Here is a 19,456-nt window from a genome sequence, read left to right as displayed (position 1 = left end):
GGTGCAATACCGATAGTATTTAATGTTAAACAACGCTTACCTACACATTTTCTGATACTTCCAATTATACGAGAAGATTAAAATAATTATAAAATTCTAAGTGAACTTCACCGTCAACAATTTTAGGTATTTAAATTGTTTAAACAAAAGGTTTTTCTTTTTCACTCTTAACGCAGTTGACGATGTTTATTATTTCTTCTGTAATCGTCTCTGAGGATTCAATGATCCCGCCTGCTGCACAATTCAGGATTGTATCCAAAGCGTCTTCTACTATGTCTCTGCTAACTGATCTCTGAAAATGAAACGACTACTGGTACATTATTGTTTTACACCAGTGAAACTAAATTCATGTTTCAATTAAAAGCATTCAATTTCGTATGAAATTCTCTGTGCTCAGATCTCGAATCATTCTTTTCTTTAAGTTTATTACTTACAGTATTCATAATTTCAGTTTCTTTTTGTTCCATGATATCATAAATCTCTCCTCTAGCTTTATTCAGGCATTCATCAGCATTGTCAACTTTCTGTACGCATTTATTCATTTTATCTTCAGCCTCTTTAATAAATTCAGTGTCATCAAGCACCAGTTTTGACTGATGGCTATCTAAAACTGATGCATTAGTAACACTGTCAGCAATACACGATCTCACACTTTGTGCTATTTGCTTAAGTAATTCTTGGATCACGTCCTTGTCGTCCTGTAATAAAAATAATCGTAGTGAATAATGATTTATAGGTAGTTGAAAGACGTACTTCTTGTGTTACTTACTTGGATACATTGTTTAATTTCTCCTGCTTTTTTCTTCAATACCTGTATAAATTGGTTAAATCTGTCTTTTAGGACTTCTAACTTCGCCTCAAAATCTTTGACCGCTTCTTCCGCTTGTTTCTTTATATTTTGAAGCCACACGATGATTTTCTCTCTAGTTTTATCAGCTATATATTTTACGGCGTTCCATGCGTTAGTAATACTGTTTTTAATTTTATCCCATAAGTCACTAATTTTCAACAACCTGTTAACATCGATATTGGCGAGTTCTTTTGATTGTATCGCATAAATTGCTTCGATTTGATTTCGAGTCAGACGTGCCAAGTAGCTTTTTGAAGGAACGATTTCTTTTGCTTCTGCATTCTGTAATTGGAAAATATTGAATCGTGTTTGTGGAATAAATAGACTGTTTATTAATATTTTATTAAATTATAACTTACCTGTGTCCTCAAAATACAATATATGACGAACAAAATTAGTACTTTCATGTTTGCTGGCCTGTGCAGAAGTAAATTGCAGTTAACGCTTCTATTTATTTATAGTATCCACTTTGTCTTTTAAGTGGCTATCGGTAACAATTCGATAAATATCTTTTATTTAATTACAAGAATTATCACTAGCGTTAATTTGTTAGCTAGTCACTTGAATATAGGTCCTAGCCAGTAATTTGAAGTGTTTTATCGTGTTTTGTTGTCGTTTATTCAGCCTCAGCCTAAGATGGTCACCTCTTTTAGCTTCAATCATCGCCATCGTATCTGCCACCTAACAAGTATTTAGAGTATGTGCGGAAAGAGAAGAGTCGTGTAATAGGGCCCAATACGTTCCACGACTCTTCTCTTTCCGAACAAACTCTAAATGCGAGATAGACGCGTAGTGCTACTATATACAATGAAAGTGCAACCGTTATATTCGTACTGAAGTCTGAAGTTAAAGAATTGGTAATTGTAAACCCTTTGAAATATGTTTAAAACTGTCAACTTCTTTTACATAGCGTGCCTTGAAGTAGTAATGTACAGGCCTGGGAGTTTTCATAAATTTATAGGATGAGTATGAGTATGAATTAAAGTTTAATGTTAACATCGACTCCATCATAGCTCTGTTTTACCGTGTTATGAAAATTCCAAAGCCTGTAATGTATGATTGAATTAAAATGTATTGAATACCTGAGCAAGCGAAAGATTCCAAATTAAACCACAAGCGTAGCGAGTGGTTCGAAAAGTGGAATCTCGAGCGTTGCTGGGATTTCATGGCACCTAGGTTTATAAGAGGGGGCTATGTATACCATATTCAAAAATTAGTAATTATTTCGGTTAAAATATTCACACTAACAATTTTGGAAAGAAAACTTTTATTTCACAAAAAAATATAGGTACTTTGGATTTTATATTTACATCAATACCCTTAATTAATCTTATTATCGATTTGGATAAGAGTATCGACATCATTAACAGGATCGTTTCCAAAAGAAATGTCAACATTTGCACTAGGAGCATCAGGGAGGGTGGGGGTGGACCCTGTGAGGGCGGTGTTGGACCCTGTGAGGTCGGTGTTGGACCCTGTTAGGGCGGTGTTGGACCCTGTGAGGGCGGTGTTGGACCCTATTAGGGCGGTGTTGGACCCTGTTAGGGCGGTGTTGGACTCTGTTAGGGCGATGTTGGACTCTGTTAGGGCGGTGATCGTGTTGGTGACCTTGCACTTCTGCAGGTCCAGGATGACCTTGGCTGTGCCCATGCCGGCTTCGAGGAGGCGTTGGCCGGCGCACAGTTCTAGGGCGACGGGCAACTTGGCTATGGCTATGTCGACTCGTGCGACCTGCGAATGTTTAAAACTGATTAGGTGACATTCGAACGGCGAGAGGAGAAAAGTTTCTGCTGCAGCTTTGCTGGAGCAGACTTGCAGAGTTACGGCAGCGATAGTGACATCTCCCATTTCCCGTTGTCGCAACGGTGTAGCAGTAGATATCTAAAAGTGCTACAGTTGCCATTTATTAATTGTAACCTTTACACTCGACTTCGTTTAGTTTCTGACATAACTTTGTAAGTACCTATTGCTACACTAAAGAGCAACAAAAATGAGAAACAGGAGCGAATAAGTGTAGCCCAATCGTGGGTGCCCCTTAATACGCCTAACATTAATTGTCATAATATGAATTCGCATAACAGATTTGGCATAACATAATTGTGCATAACGTTGAACAGGCATGATATTAAAAAAGCATAACTCTTATTGCGCATAATTTAAATATGCATAACATTATTAACTATAAATTTATTTGGCACAAAATGAATTAGCATAATTTAATAAAGCAAGAGAATTAGATGGTTCAAGGCAAAACCAACTCGGTTAGGTCAGGTTCACAAGGCTAAGGCAGGAACGAGCGAAACAAAGCGAAGCTTTTGTAACAAATAATAATATTTTTGCTGTAAAACATTATTAAGTTGTAGTAACTGTAGTAAGTTCGTGTTCTTCTTTTTTTTAGAATTTTTTGTTATTTTTTAGGTATTAGAAATAATTTTCCTATTCTGATTTTTTGTGCCAATTTTTTTAAAGTGCATTTTAGACCTATTTTAGTGATTTGTCCCTAGAGAAAGGCCGCAAGATTGCTAATTAAATTTTTGGCAACCGTATTGTGATATTTGTGATATAAAAAAGCGCTACTTTTACTTAAAACTTCGTTCGTTTATTCTAAGTAATACCATTTAATAATTATGCAAAGTAACTTTATGCTTATTATATTTATCCCAAGTCATCGTTATGACAATTTACGTTATGCGCATTAACATTATGCGTACTCAGTTATGCGGAAAAATGTTATGCGATTTAGAAACTATACGTTATGCGTTATTCCAAATTGAATTAGGAGAATTACGTTATGCGAATTAATATAGACCCGAAGCGAAGCTCTTGTAACAAATAATAATCTTTTTGCTGTAAAACATTGTTAAGGCGTAGTAAGTTCGTGTTCTTCTTTTTTTTAATATTTAGGTTTTTGAAATAATTTTCATATTTAGATTTTATTGTGCTTTTTTTTAAAGTGCGTTTTAGTCCTATTTTAGTGATTTTTTTTAATCGAGTAAAAATCAAAACCTCTGGATTCGAATCGCTGAAGTCCCTAGAGAAAAGCTGCAAGATTGCTAATTACAATTTTGGCAACCGTATTGTAATATTTGTGATATAAAAAAGCGCTACTTTTACTTAAAACTTCGTTCTCTGAACCTACTGAACCTTAATTCGAGCCGCTCTGTCTACATTTTTATTAATTTGCCTTTTATATTTATACCATTTAATAACTATGCAAAGTTACTTTATGCTTATTATAATTATCCCAAGTCATCGTTATGACAATTTACGTTATGCGCATTAACATTATGCGTACTCAGTTATGCGGAATAATGTTATGCGAATTAGAAATTATGCGTAATATACGTTATGCCAATTTGAATTAGGAGTATTACGTTATGCGAATTAATATAAACTCCCCTATCGTAACTGGTTAAAGCCGCCGCTTATACAAAATTGCTTCCCTCTCAGACGACAGAAAATCACGTTGCGTATTCATAACCCTTGACAAATGAAAGGTATAGATAGTTATCTAGATATAACCATATATACCTAACCATTGTTTCAGTTGAGATACGGAAGACCAATTATACAATCCGGAATTAATTAAACTTTAAACCGATTGAATGACAAAATTTACACGAAGATTTGAAAGCGATAAATTTATCAGCGAATATAATTGTCATACCAAAATAAATGTATTTTCGGAAGTAATATGCTCTCTTATCGTTCCTTATTCGTAATTGTAACGTTCATAACTGTTTCACGCTTTAAACATTCACCAAAAATGGCATTATATACTTACGTTGATTCCGCTTTGCGTCATGAAAACGGCTCCCTTCATTTCAGTCTTCAAGGCAAGCATAGCAAGGCACGCTCCTTTTATAAATATGTTGTTATCGTTGTCTGTGCAATTCTTTATTCCCTCCGTGGCTATGTTGGCAAATTCGAGCCCCCCCTGGGATATTTCGACCTGTCTTGCGATCAGATCGCTGATTTCTTGGACTTTTTCGTCGGCGCAGGTCATGGTTCTGTATACAGCGTCGTTGAGGAGTTGATCGGCTCGTTTCTTATGAGACTGAAAAATTATAATATAACTCGTAAGGTACATAATTATTTATGCATTTATCTATATTATGTATTGGTTCATTTTACCTCTTTTATCGAGCAGACACATTTTTTACTAAAGAAAAATTGAAGCCCGAAGCGGTGTATTTTTCTATTTTTCCAAAAAATTGTAACTACTACCTATTCAATGTTACTTTTCCAGTGTACCCTACGACCTTTTTCCTGATAAGTACCCAAATATTTTTAACGCCTTACAAGTTTAACTTTTTATATTTGTTTGTATGTATGTAAACACTTTATTGTATATAAGACAGATTACAGACACAATAAAAACAAAGTATTAATACAATGTACAAAGGCGAACTTTTCCTGTAAGCTAAATTTGGATATGTTTCTTTCTGGTGCCTTATTGTCATTAAAACACGTCATATTAACTCACCTCGACACAGTCTTTGATCGCCCCACCGGCGTTAGAGATCCTATCCGCGACATTCGAGATAGCTTCCGATACTCTGTCCTTCAGCTTCTGGATGTCCACTTGCAGCCTCTCTTTCATAATTCCTACTTGGTCCTTCAAGCCGGATGCGAAGCCTTTCATAGCGTCTGCAGCTTGCTGTGCCGATTGGCAGAGGTTCGCTGCCAGTTCTTCGATTAGTTTCTTGGTGTTGGCGAAAATATCGGGGCTGTTGGGTGGTGCCAAGGTCTGGGACTCGATGATCGCAGCTTGGCCGAGGGCACAGACCTGGTTAATGAAAGCATTTTGAAATATTCGACCTTAATAAGTAGTAATAATGGGTCAAATTAAGGGAAGTAAACATTTTTCAAGAAAATAATTTCTTAAATTCTCCGATTTTATAAGGTTAATGTGAGGGAGACCGTCCATAAGGTAAAACCGTCTACAAGCTCTTTCATCGCTTCTAACTCTTGCGTTTGTGCACATACTCCACTTACAGAAAGTCGATAGAGCAGAAGGAGCGAAATACGTAGGTATAGAGTTCTAACCTTATCGGCCTTCCCAATCAAAAATAACTATTTCCCACCTTAATTAATAATTTAAAGGGGCCCACTGATTAACAGTCCGCCGGACGGTATCGGCCTGTCAGTTGTTCGGAACTGTCAAAATTTTGTTCTAACTGACAGGCCGATACCGTCCGGCGGACTGTTAATCAGTGGGCCCCTTAAGCTTTTTTCCAAAGAAGTAGGTAAGTATAAAATTTTAAATAGGTAGCCTTACCACGAAAAGAAACGCGCCAACTGCGACGAACCTCATATTTGCAAGTTTCTATGATTCCCAACTGAAATCTGATGTTTTCACCGAAAACCCCATGGTTTATATACTGCTCTATGCAAATGCAGTTACTCATACTTCCCCGAAGACAAACAGATAAGTCTTATCTATGGTGTTTCATGGTAAATATTGAATTAATTCTCAGTGATAAAATCAGGTTCAAATGCGTTTGATAATAGGCGAAATAGGTTGAGCTACATAGGTACAGTCAGCAGCAGAAGTTGCTAAGCGGGCGAAGTGTTCAAAATTACCTTGACACGCTCTTATTCTCTTAACAATAAAGTCGAGTGAAGATCATTTTGAACACCTGGCCCGCTTAGCAACTTCTGCTGCTGACTGTACGATTGCAGAATAAGGTTTTTTCAGAGATCCGTAGGTAGCCAAAATGGGAAACACTTGACATGTTAGGCTTTCGTTCTTAACAAGATTTTTTTATACAGTACCTACTTAAGAACCTCGTAGAATATTCACAACAACCCGCCGTGGTTCTCTTATCCAATGGCTTCTAAATAATATTTTTATTTTATACATGTGTAAATTAATTATCTAGTTAGAGTTAGACCAAGAAAAGTTTGCAGCGATTTTGATAGCCCACGCAGTGCAAGTGTTATCTACACGTCATAATTTCATAGAAGTTTGACGTTTAAAATGAGACTTGTACTGCGTCGGCTATCAAAATCGCTGCAGACTTTTCACGGTCTGACTCTAGAGATAAACTCTTTTTACACTGCACTAGAGATGGGTAGTGAGTAAATACTCACGGGTAAATACCGAGTAAATACTCAGTATTTACTCAATATACCCGTATTTACTCGTTTATACCCAAATTGGTGGGTATAAACTATTTAGAGTGCTGAAAGATGCATATAAAGGGTCTTGCAGGCTAAGCGAACAAGAAGTGCCCCCAACGACGGATTTGGTCATTCTTTCAGGTGGTGTACTGGCAGGTCCTAAGAACTCTCTATGCTTAATATCAGTCCTCGATCTTCTTTTGTTTTCGAGTTATTCAGGATAATGTAAAATCATCAGTGTATCATTGAAAGTGTCATATTTTGTAAACCGTTCAAGTTAGATTAACCAAACAAAATTATATTTGACAACAATAAAATAGACTACAGAATGAATATGTTTAACCTGCATCATGTCCTTATACTTCATTATAAAAAAAAAACATTTTATTTTTCTTCTCATTATTTTTTATACTATTCGCGGAGGTACACCTACAAAAAAAATATGCATGAGTAGCCACTAATACCCACTATATACACATATAAAAATATTTGCATAACCCTTCGTGCGTCATGTCAAAAAAAAAACATTATCGAACAAGGATCTCGGAAACGGCTCTAAACATAAAAAAACTCAAAAATGCGCGTTTTCCCAGAGATAAGACCAAGCTAAATCAATTTATCGCCCCCGAAAACACCCATATAGCAAATTTCATCGAAATCGTTAGAGCCGTTTCCGAGATCCTTGTTCAATAATGTTTTTTTTTTTGATTGAAGATTAGGGTGATTCACTTTTGTATGGAGAAAAAAAAGTTGTAATATTTTTCCAGACTTTGCTCACTGATGGAGTCTCTCCACACTAAAAACTATCTATTTCAATTTTGAAAAGAATCGAATAACGTTTAGAGGTTGCACAAGTTGAAAAGGTAGAGTGAGAACCCCATACATTGCGTGAAAACTTACTATGTTCTTAAATGGCAAAATATAATGAACTGATACTAAAATCGCATGAGAAAACTGAATTTTGCGTCTAAAACACGATAAAAGCACTTTTTCTTTGGAAACAGGTGGAAAAACCGAAAAATCTTAATTAGAACATTTATCGAGTAACCAAAATCCAAGTTTACTACTAATTTTAAAATTTATTTATATGTAGAAGGTTCAGTATCACACTACTCTCCGCTTTGATGGTAGCCGCTCAAACTATTTTCTACCCTCCGATGTAGAATCGTTGGTTATTTGAAAAATCTTTGTTGATGTTGTGCAACCTCTAAATGTTGGCCGATTTTAATTTTTTTTAACGTATAATATTTTTATATCAGTTAGAACAAGAATTCGAGCAAAGTCAGATGAAAATCGAAAGTTCGGAAAAATGAAACACCCTATTGAAGATTTATGTAAATATTTTTATATGTGTATATAGTGGGTATTAGTGGCTACTCATGCATTTTTTTTTTGTAGGTGTACCTCCGCGAATAGTATAAAAAATAATGAGAAGAAAAATATAATGTTTTTTTTTTTATAATGAAGTATAAGGACATGATGCAGGTTAAACTTATTCATTTTGTAGTCTATTTTATTGTTGTCAAATATAATTTTGTTTGGTTAATCTAACTTGAACGGTTTACGAAATATGACACTTTCAATGATACACTGATGATTTTACATTATCCTGAATAACTCTGCCTGAATAACTCGAAAACAAAAGAAGATCGAGGACTGATATTAAGCATAGAGAGTTCTTAGGACCTGCCAGTACACCACCTGAAAGAATGACCAAATCCGTCGTTGGGGGCACTTCTTGTTCGCTTAGCCTGCTAGACCCTTTGAAATATAGGTGTATTTTGTAAGCCGCTACTGGATTAAGTACTCAAAATTGTAAGAAATGTATTTTTAAGAGGGGCACTCCATACATGTAACTAATTTTCACAAAAAAAAATTTCAGAAACCATCACCAACGTGTTGCACGTTATTAAATGGGTCTTTAAAAATAATTGGAATGTTTCTATGAACATTTTTGGATAAATTGAATATTTTTGGAAAAAAACCGTTTCGAAAGGCCAAAATAATGTTTATCTCTCTATAACTTTAGAACCAAAGTTGAGAAAAAATATGAAAACATATCGGGAGACTAGCCGTATAATAGAGTACAAAAAACAATATTTTGAACATCATCGGTGGAGCCATTTTTGAGTTTTCTTTAAAAAACCTTTAATAAAAGGTCGTAAGTGCCGCGCACGGGCGTAGCCAGGTTTTAGTATCGGGGGGGGGGGTTCAAGAAAATAAAACGACTAAAAGTACATAAAATAACCCTTACACAAGAAAAATATTAGAGACTAGCTGTGCCCGCGGTTCCGCCCGCGTGGAATCTGTCTGTGTCAGTAAGCGGCTAATTTCTAATCCTAATTTCTCTCCCTCTCCCCTGGAGGCGGAACTTGAAGTAAAGTTGACAGATGGATATGCTAGAGGACAGTAGACCAGATAAAATATTTTAGGTACCACTAAATAAAACTACACTCCAAAATCAATAGTTTTTTTCGCCCTTATTATAGTTTTACACGTGATTTTAACGACAGAGTAGGTGTATATCGGACGATACAGTAAGGTATACGCACGCGAGCGAAAGCGAAGCGGCCTGCCTGGCTAGAGCGCCACTCACCGTGGTCTTCTTCAGACTCCTGAGGAAGAGCGCGTGCCGTTTGTAACCTCAATGCGTTGCGAGACTTTCGCGAATGATTCGATTTTTTTCGGGAAGGCATGGAAATGTGTATAAAATGCGAGTCCCAAATCGTTTGACTCCGCAAACGACCAGTGCCGGATTAAGATATATTTTGATGCCCTAAGCATTTCTAGACCATGGTGCCCCCTCTCCATAGGGTCATCAAGATTACATTGAATTTTTTTGGTAAATTGAGTGACGTTCATTGCCGCATTACAGCTGAGAATGGAAATCAGTCATATCATTTTATCACGAAAATGGACAGTGCCGTAGCAGGAACTTTGCAACAGAGTACCTAATGCTGCTGTAGTCGCCATATTTTAGAATGTAATAGAAAACGCGAGCGGAGCGAGCGCGAAATTTTTTCGACATAAAAACGCAATTTGATAGACAGTTGTACATTTTTACTTTTTATTATGGAAATCAGTCACATAATTTTATCACGAAAATTGACAGTGCTGCAGCAGTAACGTAGCAACAGAGTAATGCTGCTGCAGTCGCCACCCGAAAGTTACCTTTGTCATATCTTAGAAAGTAATTGATGCGATCCGATAATCGACGATGGCGGAGAAATCCAAAATCCAAACCACCGTATACTATAGGTAATATAGTTAGTAATCAATGAAATATGCCGCACGCCTGTTCTTATTTTAATTCTATGAATGTTAATATTCTGAACTTTTCGGGGGGGGTTTGAACCCCCAACCCCCCCCCCCCCCCTGGCTACGCCCGTGGTGCCGCGTAAACACGCACTTTTGCGCGACATGCAGTTATCTAGTATAGAACATCGATAGAATTTAAGTAAGTACCATATTTTTAGGGTAAATACCTTGTTATTAAAACAAAATTGTTAACTATGCATTATCACAATTTGCCTCTGACGAATAATTACCTTTTTTCCTAAATTAAGCGTCCTATATGCTTTTTATTTTATAGATATTGTTAATACACGTTAGCACTCTTCAATTAAAGACAATCTTGTTCTTAAATCTCACTTTTTGAATATTTTACAAGCAATCGTTTTTACCCACCTAAATGAGTAAATACGGGTATTTATCGGGTCTACCCACCCCCCACCCCCCAGGAGGGGGGGGGGGTGAGGGGTACTCACCCCTACCCAGTGTAGAGACACTGCACCCGTTTTCCATGCTTCTACTAAGCAAAAAAGTTCGACTTATTAGTCGCTTTTGTGTAGGTATGGACTGACGATACTGTGCGTCTAAATATCAGCATCAGTGAGATTACGTAGTGGCGCGCAGTTTCGTTTTGGACTATCTCTCAGTGTTGGCCGAAAGTTAATGCGAATTGAAAATGTTGGCCATTAACCATTATAAATTGAACCTTAAACCGTAACGGACGATTACAGATTACGGTTCAATTTATAATGGTTAATGGCCAGCATTTTCAATTTGGATTAACTTTCGGCCAACACTGCTATCTCTATCTCTACGCTAGACATGTGCGCCGATGGCAAAATCATCGGCGGCGGCGTCCGATGACTTTTTGACCGGCGGCGGCGGCGTGATCGGCGTGAAATCGGCGTGGCATAATTTTTGATACAGCACGAGAACGTGGCTATAGAAACTCTAAATTAGCCTTCTGAGTATTTACTAGGCTATCCAAAATATATTATGTGTGTTTTCTAAATAATTGACGAAAATTATATCCCATCATGTCACTTGGCAAATATTTCTTACCAATTTAACGGTTGCCAACGGTATATTTAAATATTAACATAACAATTACATTTTATCACGCTGCATTTTAGGTAGTATACTAATGACTTTGTAAGCGTAATACAAATAAAAAACACAAAAAGATTTCTTTATAACTTAAGTCGTACCTACTCGTAAGTTAAAAAAATCTATAAGATTGACTTTTACCAGCCGCTGTCGCCTCAACTATGATTTGTTACGAAATAATGAGGAACTACATTTGTCTGAACTGAAATTTATTAGAAATGTATGTTAGAATAAAGATGTCGTCGTTTTCGAAAGTAAACATCTCGCGGCAAGTTGATTCGCTCAACATAATGTCTTAGAAGTATCCCGTGTCGCATGGCACTTGCAGGGGAAAACCCACCGCATGTCTTCAGAACTACATACTGCGAGCGACTACCCAAAGTCCAAAGGTTTGATAGACGAGCTCTCTGACGGAAAATTTAAGAGGCGGTTGAGAATCTATTTATGACAAAATACATTGTATTTCATAAAAGAGTTTTATGGAATATTAAAGTTTACTTTGTTTTCTTTGTTGCTAGCTTAATGATGACGCTAGATGATTTAAGTTCCTACAAGTATAATTGATTATAGCGTATTACGAAGCTTTAAGCTGTCTTTTATAATTTTGATTGAAATATATATTGTGAAGTAATTAAGAAGCTGATAATCACCATAAAATGACTAAAAATTGTTCGTGTGTAATTTTAAGTGAAATTGTATATTATGTGACAAATAAATCAAATCATGTATATCATATGATGACCCTTATGCGTGTCACCAGCATCACACGAAAAATCATAAAATATGCAATTATAATCGTGGTCGTGGTGACAGCTGGCTGAATATTCTAAGAAGAAAATAGCATGTTTATGTCCTAGGTTATGAACTTGCTATTTTCTTGAATTTAGTTCACTGATTAAATTGACAATCAAGAAACTATTCACGTAAAACAAAATGCGTTCTATAAAAAAGCTGTGCGATAAAATATCAAATAATAACCTGTAATCCAGAAACTAGATCTTGTTTAATTTAACGCTAAATCGTTATCACAGCTAACACCACAACGATGCTAATTTGTTTCACTGGCAAATAACAAGCGAAAAAGCATATAAGGATCTTTAAATTATACCTCTGACACTATCTACTCACTACGCAACATGCAATAAGACACGATAGGTATTTAAAATTTCCACGCCGATTATACGCCGATCAAATTTATCGGCGGCGGCGTGGAAAAATCGTCGGCGGCGGCGGCGCGGCGCACATGTCTACTCTACGCTAATTATACTACGAAAATTACCTACCTATACGAAATGATGTCTGATACCTAATTTCATATTTTAAGATTAGTTTTATTTATTATTATAGATTTCGTTTTTGTTTTGTAGGTTATTCATGTTTTGTTTCTAGGTATGTATTATATTAAGTTTGTATTATATACACTAATAAATAATATTTCATATTTATTTTATCCATTCAATTGTAACAATCTACCAAAATCAAAATTAAATAACTCGGGTTTCGTAGTCATACCTACTTGAAATTTATTTCAAGTATCAGCGCCGTCGCTATGTAGCAATAGTTTGCAGTATTTTATTATGTTCTAGTTTTTCACGTATTGCAACACCTTTATGGTATATCTGGTAAATAAGGCTTCAAGGCCCTACAACTAGAACAAATGGCAAAAGCAAATAACATTATCGCACATAATAAAAGATCGCTATACTTGTATGACTTGAATCAAGTGGTCTACTGCTATTAGGTAGTTATTATTTAAGAGTTCGTTGAACTATTGACTACTTAAAGTGTCATTCTATTAAACTTGCTAACTATGTAAACAAACCGCCATATTGAAATTGTCTCTGAATGATCAATTTGCTAGTGACTTTTGTTTACATAGTTAGCAAGTTCCATAGAATGACACTACCTTGATTGCATTGCTGTGACAAGTTTAACAGAGAATGCTCCGTAGGTACCACGGATAAGTATGTTATTGACAAATCGAAGGTATATATTTTATGGCGTGAAAATATGGTAAAAAGTGAATGAGCTCGTATATCACATACAGTTGTTATACGTTGTGGATTAGAGTACTGATCTATCCTCCTAAGGCCCAAGGTCCTACCTATAGTACCTCTTCAGTTCGATGAAATTTAAATCCTATTCAATTGGAACAGAGTCGCTTTTGCTTTGTTTCATTCATTTTTCCAAAATCGCAGAATCAACTCTATTTCCTACATTATAGGTTCAAATTTTAGTGCCAAATTTTGGATTTTTCATTTGTATGGCTGGGCCTTAAGTAGGAGGCTATAGGGTGGGAAAATTAGAATTATTGTTTCATAATAGGTTTGATTGGAGCAGTGCAACTTGCACTGGTATTTTGCCGTTTTATTCGGGTACCGTTACTGTTGGATACCTATTCAATTGATACCTTTATTTTAGGTACTGCTATACTGCCGTCTTTTGCGGTTTTTCAGTTCCTGAATGCAAGTCCCGCATTCCCGATAAACAAAAAAAAACTGTACAATGTAGATATTAGGAACGGATTACGCCGATATAGATAATAGCAGCTGATTTATATTGTCATAACCACCACGGACCTGGATTTCGAAAAAAAAGTGTGACCGAAAGAGCGGTGAAACAAGAGGATCGCAACAGGCATTGCCAACATTACAATAAATTGATAAAGTTGCCAATTTAGGACATTACCGTAATTAGTGCGAGTGTGACACGGTGCTCAAGTTTGACCCCCTCTTTTGGACCGTTATCTCTAGTCTTCTATGATATTTTACAAAAAAGTGACAACACTATTCGGTTTCACATCCGTGATCCATGATGGGTGATTAACACAAGGAGACGCCTACTTGTACACTGAGGGAGTGTAACAGGTGTTGATGGTTTTGCTTTCAACGTTTTGTCAGGCGCAAGTCCGGTGAAGTACACAATAGTCTGTTCGGAAAGAGAAGAGTCGTGGTATGTATTGGGCCTTGGGCCCCATACAGTCCACAACTCTTCTCTTTCCGCACAGACTCATTCCCCCAATATAGTAACAGCACCAGTCATGGGACATTTAAGAGGAAATTAGGAGTATTTATGATATTTCCCTTGTACATGTAAACTCTCTCCGCTTAGCGTGTTAAAAGATGAAAGTCCTATCCGCCTTTCATGTTTTAGGCGTGTTGTATCAAAGATACTGCAATGAGTTTCCACATAATTAACAAATTAAAACTATGCTTTTTTTCTCCAGTCATGGACACCAAAGCTCCAGTAATGGGCCCCCTATAATGGACATTGCTCTATCAGTATAAAATATAGATATGGGGAATAAGTTAAGGCAAAAAAATCACGTTTTGGTATAAGCTTTTATCGCTGAATGTATTTTTCTTTCCACAGCCAATTATTATTGTATTAGATTCATCGAGACAATTCTAATATACCCAAACACAATTAGTTAGGGTTTATTGCGATAAAGTTTCCATAGCCACCTCCTGTCTCCATCATCAGATCAAGTCCATGTTATCATAATATTGCATTATCATCCGATTTGCATACTTAATTACGTACTTACACTACTTACACAAAATTTCAACTGAATCGAAAATCGAAAAGTGGGTCAAATTCAGCTACCAAGATTTGACCCACACTAACTAACAAGGCAAGTTAAATAAAAGTTTGGAAAAACGATATTAATTTATCCTAAGTCCGAGAATACCTCCTGGTTCACATATTTCGTAACTACATTTTACTTCTGTATTGTTTAAAACATGAAATTATGGCATGGCAAGCATCATTATGTCAATTGTCCCATCATAGGAGGTATGCAGTTTTACAGCTCCTATAATGGGATTGGGCCAAATACCACTATTTTTTTACATCTGTGGAGTCACAACATAGTGTGTTGTATACCTTATCTCATGGTAAATGCAATTAACAAAACACATTCTAGTTTCCATCAAGTATTAATTAATTAAAATTTAATAAATTAACTCACCTCTCTTAGCGAAGTTGTTAAGAATTTTTAGTGATATTTTTTTTCAGTGGCACGACAACTTTTGGGTTGACGCACATTTCTTAAAAAATAACCGAATTTAATAAAAATTCAATCATAATCAGCTCTAGGACTCTTATTTATGATAAAAATATATCCAGTGTTTATAAACTACTTTTATATACTTATTTTAGAGGAATTGTGTTTTTTTGTCCCATTACTGGTTCCGTGTCCATTATAGGGTATACTACTATATATTGTCAAATGCAATATATTACACCTACCTATATTCTATTCAAAAAAATTTCTTTGTTAAAATACACTACACGTAATTCACAAAGGTGTACATAAATTGTACTAAAATTCTTGAGTGGAAATAAGACATTCGACAAGCAACGTACATTCTCAGGGTCAAAAATATTGTTTATATCTTAAATATGTAAAAAGAACATTCGAGGCTTGAGATATTTCCTAGCGTAGCTAAAATGGTTTTGTTCATTGAAATGACGGCAATCGTTTCTTTTTAATTTTAAGTTCAGCCATAAGGAAGAAGAATTTGTAATAACAACGGCAGGTACAGGTAAATACTTGGATATAGTTGCATAATAGCCTAGGGTTTTGATTTTGCAAAGTTCTTCATATGTAGCAATCACCATGCATATCCTTCTTGATCCTTCTACTTATTAAATACAAATAATACCTATACTATGGGACACCTTTCTTACACAAATCAACCTAAGGTAGTACCACAGTAAGCTCATTAAGGCTTGTAGTGTGGGTACTAGATGACAATATATACTTACAATAGATAGATAATATAGAAAACATCCATAATTCAGGAACAAAATAAAATAAATATAAACACACTAGGTAATTAACCTTTTGGACGCCAATGACCGATATAGGTATCCGCACCGCAGGTCCAACGCCGAAGACGGTTTATTAATCGGTCACAGACCACAGAGCAACATATTAGACCTACGTGTAAATGCATAAAGTTCAATTTCAGTTTTGACACTTCGGTGACGTGGCGTCCGAGTGACAGCTTTTGTGTTCGACACCGTGTCGAAAAGGTTAATCCTCGTACCAGGATTCAAACCAGGGACTTTCCTGCTTCGTATAGGCTGTTGGATGGTCTAATACGCCACAACGCTCCCTTTTTCTGTCCACCTACTCTTACTTGATAAGAATGATAAGCAACCCGTCGATTTGCTTGAAAATTTGATTTAATCTGACGGTTAACGTAGTACCTAAACGAAATCATCTGCGTAGTTTTGAAAACATAATGAAAAAATTTCATATCGATTATGATTACGGTATAATTACAGTTATTTAGACAGGTGTTTTAACGGCCAACCGACCATTTTACATTGACCTGCCTGTAAAACTGCGAGACGCTCAGTCGACGTACGTTTCACTTAGGTACCTAGACTACCTAGGTAAGGTACCTGACCTACTGAGGCATGTGACACGCTCTTATGGCTCTACAAATAAGTTCGGGTCAGATATTTTTGCTGCCTTCGTTGTGCAACATTTATTGCAGGTGACTGTACCTACTTCTTACTCGTCTTTATGCATACAGACTTACAAATTATAAAGGAAGCCATTAATATAACCAGTAATAAATTACTTAGCTAATATTTTTGACTAAGTAAAAAAAATCTGCATTGAAAAAAATTACGACATGGTTGGGATTAGAAACATAGATTGGTTAGTCAAATTATCTCTCTAGTATCTCATAATCCTAGACGGTGTTGTAGGTAACTGTGAAGTTGCTACATTTACGACTAAAGTAGGTATACATATATAGTACAAGTACCTACACCATAAAGTACCTACCTATCTACTGCCGCCTCATGCATGTCACACTATTATGAATATCTAAGTTTTATCTACATACAAAAGCTCTACTTTTACTGGCTTTAATAAATCATTACCTGTCTCACAGTCAATACCATGACCAATATTAGTATTAAATGTAAAGAATATGAATTAGCAATTAGTATCGCTCGTGAAAATGTGGCATTGACCGACTTGACATATTTGTACGAATGCAGGTGTTACAGCACATTTGCGTCAGACTTACGTATTAGGCACTAGACTTATTAGTTAATATTCTATTACAATGTAACTAGGCGAAAACTTCATACATGTAATTGATGTTGAACCTCGTCCCTTCAATTTCGTATTTTAAAAAAGTTACTTACTTAAAAATCGTAAAAACTATAAGATAATGTTATTACGGGCTTAGAACTGTTTATTCCAGTTTCATTGAAATGCCAAAATATCTCAAGAAAATGTTACTGACTACATTAATCCTTAACAAAATAAAATCTTCATCTGATCAGGAATAGCAGGATCCAAGGGCGTTCGGGTTATAGATAACAAGACAGCCGTTCTTACGCAACCGGGTCATACTTACACAAATAGAGCTCTGTCTGTCAAACCGGCCGGTCATGTGACTTGATAACGTACGACTCGTGATCCGCATTGACCTCACCCCTCCATCTTGTTAAAGGATGCGCGAATTGTTATACGATTAGACATCCTTGCTAGGTCGTTATAACACGCCATATAGTGCCCGTGGCGGATTTAGATTTCTAGAGACTGTTCTCGACTGATATCTTTTTATTTCGGATTGTCGAGGTAGTCTGGAAGAGATAGCTCATTAGCGATAAGACCGCCTGTTAGTAGGTAGGTTAGGGTCCTGTTGAATAGTAAACTATTGTAGAGTTTTAAGTAGTCTACGCAGATACGGTACGTTCCATTTTGAAAACGAAACGTTTGCATAGATGCAACGACGGCCGTTATCTTCATATAAATAAGACATGTTATAATTATAATCTAAGAGAACCGAGGCCGCTCATTGTTGGATCACTCCGGCCTGTAGGTCAGGATTAAGCTAAGATAATTAATGTCACTTAGCTGGGATTACTGCCAGTTCGGTCACGCGAGCAGCCGTTATTAGCCAGCAAATTATAACAAAACACGAACGTTGTTTATGCCATTGTGGTGCGACTGGTGCGAGTGATAGCTGGTGGTAAGACGGAGACCGAATTTGATGCGGAAAATTACAATCAAGACCTTTGTGTAATTGGGCTGAATTAATGGAATAATATCGACAGCCCGCGTCCGCATCCGGCCGGGCGTCACTGCACTAGGTACATGTACATCTTTATTTAATACATACAAGCTTAATAATTAATAATAAGAGGTGAAGAGAAAAGTGGTGGATTACGAGTGAAATCGGCATTTTAAATGAATAATGCGTTCAAAATAATAACGCGAGAATTTATACAAATATTGAAAGCATTGTTAAATATTGCTTACGCGCCGAAGTAGCCAGTCAGCGTCGTATAGGTAGTATGTGGCATCCAAAGTATTCAAATAGTTCGGTACGCCATACAAATAATATGGTGTACCGAACTATTTGAATACTTTGGATGCTAACTACTATATGACGCTGATTGTACAATGTACATTACCTACAATAATTTAGAAGAGGATCATTCCCACGTAGTAGGCACCTACCTAGTGAAATTAAAATTGAGAAAATCAATGTTTCAGACAAAACAGAAGACATTCAAGGGAATCGGCAAATCGTCAGATGACAACCAAAACTCACTAATTATCACCACAAGTTAGCCATATTGAACCGTATTAATACTTAGGTACGGTTGATTTTAGTTTAATATTTTTTTAGTAGTTAGTGAGTTTTGCTTGTCATCGGACGAAATATGAGGATTGAGAGCTGAACGGCTGCAGGCGTGTCGAAGAGGCTCCTGTATATTAGTTTCAGTTACAGCCCTATGCTGTGAAATTCACTGAAAGTTGCAGCTTGATGATTCTCAGGCGTTTCAATTGATTTGCTATGCCTTTAGCAAAAAGAATAGATAGTATAGAGGGGTCCTGTCATTGTAAATTTTGTAGTCACTGTAAATTGACTGCCATCTATCGACACACGACTAAAACTCAAAATGAAAACGAGTAAAGTTTTCAAAAAATGTATATATATGGTTAAATTATTTTATTATTTTTATATCATTTTGATCCATGTTCATTCACTGATATCTATGTGTTAAAATTGTTAAATATGAAACGGTGTCGTCACGCCA

The 19,456-nt window shown here is 36.2% G+C and overlaps 2 protein-coding genes across 2 annotated transcripts in view; one reads left to right on the top strand and one right to left on the bottom strand.

Annotated features, from left to right (window-relative positions):
- LOC134792409 (uncharacterized) overlaps window positions 1–19,456 on the top strand; it is a 729,291-nt gene that overhangs the window by 341,946 nt on the left and 367,889 nt on the right. The window lies entirely within an intron of this gene.
- Window positions 3–6,248, bottom strand: LOC134792310 (uncharacterized). The gene is made up of 7 exons (XM_063763579.1): window positions 6,132–6,248; window positions 5,337–5,639; window positions 4,635–4,907; window positions 2,246–2,581; window positions 770–1,132; window positions 435–698; window positions 3–307 (listed from the first exon to the last, which is right to left on the bottom strand). Exons 1-7 carry the CDS (start codon window positions 6,165–6,167, stop codon window positions 140–142), a joined length of 1,743 nt encoding a protein of 580 aa, XP_063619649.1. The 5' UTR covers window positions 6,168–6,248; the 3' UTR covers window positions 3–139.

The sequence above is a fragment of the Cydia splendana genome, chromosome 7, assembly GCF_910591565.1.
Source record: "Cydia splendana chromosome 7, ilCydSple1.2, whole genome shotgun sequence".
Lineage (NCBI taxonomy): Eukaryota > Metazoa > Arthropoda > Insecta > Lepidoptera > Tortricidae > Cydia > Cydia splendana.
The sequence above is the reverse complement of the archived record's forward strand: the minus strand, read 5'-3'. Positions and strand labels throughout refer to the sequence as shown.

Coding starts and splice junctions, on each gene's coding strand:
- LOC134792310 (XM_063763579.1), bottom strand. CDS start 6,167: ATGAGGTTCGTCGCAGTTGGCGCGTTTCTTTTCGTG. Junction 4,908..5,336: donor CGATCAAAGACTGTGTCGAG/GTGAGTTAATAT, acceptor ATAATTTTTCAG/TCTCATAAGAAACGAGCCGA. Junction 1,133..2,245: donor CTGATGCTCCTAGTGCAAAT/GTTGACATTTCT, acceptor TTCCAATTACAG/AATGCAGAAGCAAAAGAAAT.